The 4,301-nt window shown below is 55.7% G+C and overlaps 1 protein-coding gene across 1 annotated transcript; it reads right to left on the bottom strand.

Moving 5' to 3' along the window:
- On the bottom strand, positions 1–576 carry LOC118257704 (interferon-like). The gene has a single exon (XM_035565934.1). The coding sequence runs from the start codon at positions 574–576 to the stop codon at positions 1–3; it is 576 nt and encodes a 191-aa protein (XP_035421827.1).
- Between the last annotated feature and the right edge of the window lie 3,725 nt (positions 577–4,301).

Here is a 4,301-nt window from a genome sequence, read left to right as displayed (position 1 = left end):
TTAGCGCATGGTGCGGGTGAGGCGGTGGATGCGCTGGAAGCAGGCGTGAGCCTCGAGGCGGACGTGGTCCCAGGCGCAGGGGCTGTAGGTGTGGTTCTGGAGGAAGTGTTGGATGCAGCCGAAGTACTTGTTGATGCTGAGGTGAAGGTTGCGGGGCCCTCGCCTGTGGAAGCGCGTGGCGTTGGCTGGGAAGCAGCGCTCGAGGTGGTGGATGTGGTGCTGGAGCTGGTTGAGGAGGTCGTGGCGTGCGGTGTCGAGCCAGTGCGCGGGGGTGCTGGGGCTGCTGAGGGTGTCGAAGAGGTGTTGGAGGAGGTGGTGGACGGTGTGTGCGGCTTGCTGTGTGTCGTTGGTGTCCAGGAGGGTGTCCGGGAAGGAGCAAGGCGCGTGTTGCTGCGGGCAGGGCTGCGTGGGGCTGGGAGCCATGTCGCGGAGGAGCTGGAGGCTGTCCCAGGGGAAGGCGCTGTCGTGGAGGCGCAGGGGGCTGCAGGAGAAGGCGTTGGCGGGAGGCGTGAGGAGGAGCAGGAGCGCCAGGGCGCTGTGGATGGCTGTTGGTGTTGGGGCTGCGGGCCCAGGCATGGTGGGAGTTGGGTTGTGCTGGGCAGGAGCCTGTTGGGGCTGGGTGGTGGTGCGGGTGGTGGCAGTGCTCGGGGTGCTGCCGTGTGTCGGGCTTTATGCGGTGCGGCATCTTTCTTTCCCTTCGTCGCTTTCTGGTTGGTGAGAGTTTCCGGCTGTGGTTTTCAGTTTTGGTGGTTGTGGTGTGTGGGGAAGTGCGTTGTTGGGGTGGCCCTGAGCGTGGTGTAGGTGCTTGGCTGGTGTTTTTTGTTGAGGTGGTGGGTAATCTGTCCTTAGTGTTTGTGTGGGGGATGTGAAAGTGGTGGGGAGAGGGTGCTGGTGCAGCTGTGTTGCGGATGTGCTTTTCTTTGTGTTTCCCTTTTGGCCTTGAGGGAGAGTAGTTGAGTACTCCCCACGATTGCTCTTCCTTCCTAGGTCCACTTTCCCTATGTCATGCCCTAGTGTTAGGTTTGGGTTTTTTCTTCGTGGTCTTATTTTGCCTGTCTGTTCCCTTTTACTTTCAGCGCAGTCGTTCATTGCAGGTTTAGAGGTGTTTCTGGAGGCAGGGGTGTTGTGAGCTGCTCGGTCCTACTGCGGTTCTGCGGTCAGGTATCATTGGAGGAGATGTGTCCCTTGTGCTCCTGTGCTTTGAATGTCTGTATGGATGGAGCTTCCCAAAGCATGTCTGCTCCTTGTCCCTGTGTTGGATCACCCATCTCTTGGGTTTGCGTGTGTTTTGTTTTCGGATGAAGAGGAACTTTATGGTAGCGTTCCCTGCAAATGAAGGGACCCCCAAGGGTCATAGAATCATTGAGTTTGGGGAAGATGTCTAAGATCATCTAGTTGAACCATTGATCTTGAATTAAAGTCCAGCAGTAACCCTTGCCATTAAGTCCTGAATGTACGCGTTTCTTGAAGATCTCCAGGGATATTGACTCAACCATTTTGCCGGACGGCCTATTCCAATGCTTGCCCAACCCTTTCAGTCATGAAATTTCTCCTCATCTCCAAGCTAGACCTCTCCTGGTGAACCGTAAGGCCCTTTTCCCTCTTAGTGCTGTGGAGAAGAGCCCCATTCTCCACCTTGCAACGCAACGTCCTTTAAGTTATTTGTGAAGTACAGCAAGGTCTCCCCTGAGCCCTCTTTCGTACAAGCGGAGGGACACAGGGTCCCTCTGCCCCCCTCATAAGACTTGTTCTCTAGACCCTTCCCTAGCGTTGTTGCCCTAACTCATCAAGTCCATCTCGTGTCTCCAGAGAGGACACTGCATTGGCCGTGGTGCTGCGCGTGCCTCCCTGTGAGGGGGGTGTTGTGGGTGAAGGGAGGTTGTCTGCAGTGGTGGTGTGGTTGAAGGCAGGGTGTGCAAGCGCTGGGGCAGAGGCCTGCGAGAGCGGTTGTGGTGTGGATGTGTGAGGGTTTCCCTTTATTCCTTGAGGAGTGCTGTCGTGCTTTTCTTTTGCCCTTCAGAATTGCCTTTCTGAGCATGTGCTTTTGTTGTGTGAAGGCCGCTTGCTGGTTGTATTGGGTTTGGGTTTTGGTATTAGTTATTTGTGAAGCAGTAGAATGGCAAGGAGCTCTTTCCTCTGTCATGGCATGTAGGCGTTGGTTGGTCCTTGTGGGAAGAAGGCTGTCAAGGAGGCTGTGAAGGTGTCAGGAGGCAAGAAGAATTGTAGAACCATGGTATATTGTGAGTGCGAAGGGACCCTCAAGGATCATGGAGTCAAAGTCCCGGGTCCATGCTGGAGGAGCCAAGAACCAAACCGTATTTCTGAGAGCCTTGTCCAAGCACTCCTTGAGCTCCGGGAGGGTTCGGTGCCGTGCCCATCTCCCTGTGGAGCGTGTTCCAGTGTCCAGCTACCTTGTCTGGGAAGAACCTTTTCCTAAGAGCCAGCCTGACCCTCCCCTGTCCCAGCTCCATGCGGTTCCCTGGGGTCCTGTTGCTGTCCCCAGAGAGCAGAGCTCAGCGCCTGCCCCTCTGCTCCCTCATGAGGGAGCTGTAGGCCGGCATGAGGCGACCCCTCCGTCTCCTCTATTGTTGGCTGAAGGAAGTGAGGGACCTCATCTACTGCTCACACGTCTTGCTCTCTGGACCTTTCACAGTCTCCGTTTCCCTCCTGTGGAAGTTCTCCAATGGCTTTATGCCCTTGTTTTGTGGTACCCAGAAGGGTAGAGGGTGCTCGAGGTGAGGCTGCCCCAGAGCAGAGTGGGACAATCCCTTCCCTCGCTGTGCCCGTGGCCGCCCAGGATACGGCTGGCCCTTTTGTCTGCCAGGGCATGCTGCTGGCTCACGTTGCCCTTGGCGTTGACCCAAACCCTGAGACGTGTTTCTGTGGGGCCACTGTCCGGCCTGTGTTCCTCCCGTGTGTAGGTGAAGGCAGGGTTGCCCCGTCCCCGGTGCAGCCCAATGCAGCACTTGCTGTTGGTGCGCGTGAGGTGGTTGGTGAGTGCCCAGCCCTCTGGTTTGCCAAGAGCTCCGTGCAAGGGCTCTGTGTCCTTGCGGGAGTCCGCGCCTCCTCCGAGTGTGGTGTTGTTTGGTAAGTCACCTGTTCTGCCTTTGAGTCCTTCATCCAGGTTTTTTATGAAGGCGTTAAAGAGCCCTGTCCCTAAAATGGCGGCCTAGGGCATCCCGTTAGTGACTGGCTGCCAGCCTGCTGTAACCCCGTTTAGTGTAAGCCGCTGAGGCCGCCTCGTCTGGGGGTTGTTTTCCCATCGTGCTGTGTAGTTGATGAGCTGTTTGCTGTCCGTTTTGTCCAGAAGGGTACTGCTGAGAGGAAGTATGAAAGCTTTGCTAGAATCACACAGAATCACAAAATATGAGGGATTGGAAGGGACCTTGAACGATCGTCTAGTCTGTTCCCACTGCCAGAGCAGGAAGACTTAGATGACGTCGCACAAGAACGCATCGAGGCAGGTTTTGAATGTCTCCAGAGAAGGGAACTCCACAAGTCCCGTGGTCAGCCTGTTCCAGTGTTCTCTCACCCTCACCGTGAAAAAGTTTCGTCTCATATTTACACAGAACGTGAGATGCAAACTGAACATTCCAGCTTGCACCCGTTGCTTCTTGTCCTATCTTTAGATGTCACAGAGAAGAACCTGGCTCCGTCCTGCTGACACTCATCCTTTACACATTAAGGTCACCCCCGAGTCTCCTGCTCTCCAAGCTAAAGAGACCCAGCTCCCTCAGCCATCCGTCGTAAGGGAGATGCTCCACTCCCTTCGTCATCCTCGTGGCTCTGTGCTGGACTCTCTCAAGCAGTTCCCTGTCCTTAGTGAAGTAAGGGTCCGAGAACTGGAGACAATATTCCAGATGCGGTCTCAGCAGGGCAGAGTAGAGGGGAAGGAGAGGCTCTCTCAACCTAATAACCACAGCCCTTGTAATCCACCCCAGGATGCCATTGGCGTTCTTAGCCACAAGCGCACAGTGCTGGCTCCTGGTCATCGTGCTGTCCACCAGGACCCCCGGGTCCGTTTCCCCTTCGCTGCTCTCCAGCAGGACAGTCCCCAAGGTATCGTGGTGTCTGGAGTTGTGCTTGCCCGGATGCAGGACTCTACGCTTGCCCTTGTTATATTTCATTAAATTTCTCCCCGCCAATGTGAAATGATGACGTCTCCCTGCAATGTAAAAAGATGACGCTGGGTGGTGTCCCTTGGTGAGGCAGGAGGGTAACGTTGTCCTGAGAGGAGAAGCTTGAGTCAAAGAGGACATTCCTCTCGTGCAGCTGTGTTGGCTGTGACCAGTGAGTGTGTC

The sequence above is a fragment of the Cygnus atratus genome, unplaced genomic scaffold (genome assembly GCF_013377495.2).
Source record: "Cygnus atratus isolate AKBS03 ecotype Queensland, Australia unplaced genomic scaffold, CAtr_DNAZoo_HiC_assembly HiC_scaffold_171, whole genome shotgun sequence".
Classification (NCBI taxonomy): Eukaryota; Metazoa; Chordata; class Aves; order Anseriformes; family Anatidae; genus Cygnus; species Cygnus atratus.
The sequence above is the reverse complement of the archived record's forward strand: the minus strand, read 5'-3'. Positions and strand labels throughout refer to the sequence as shown.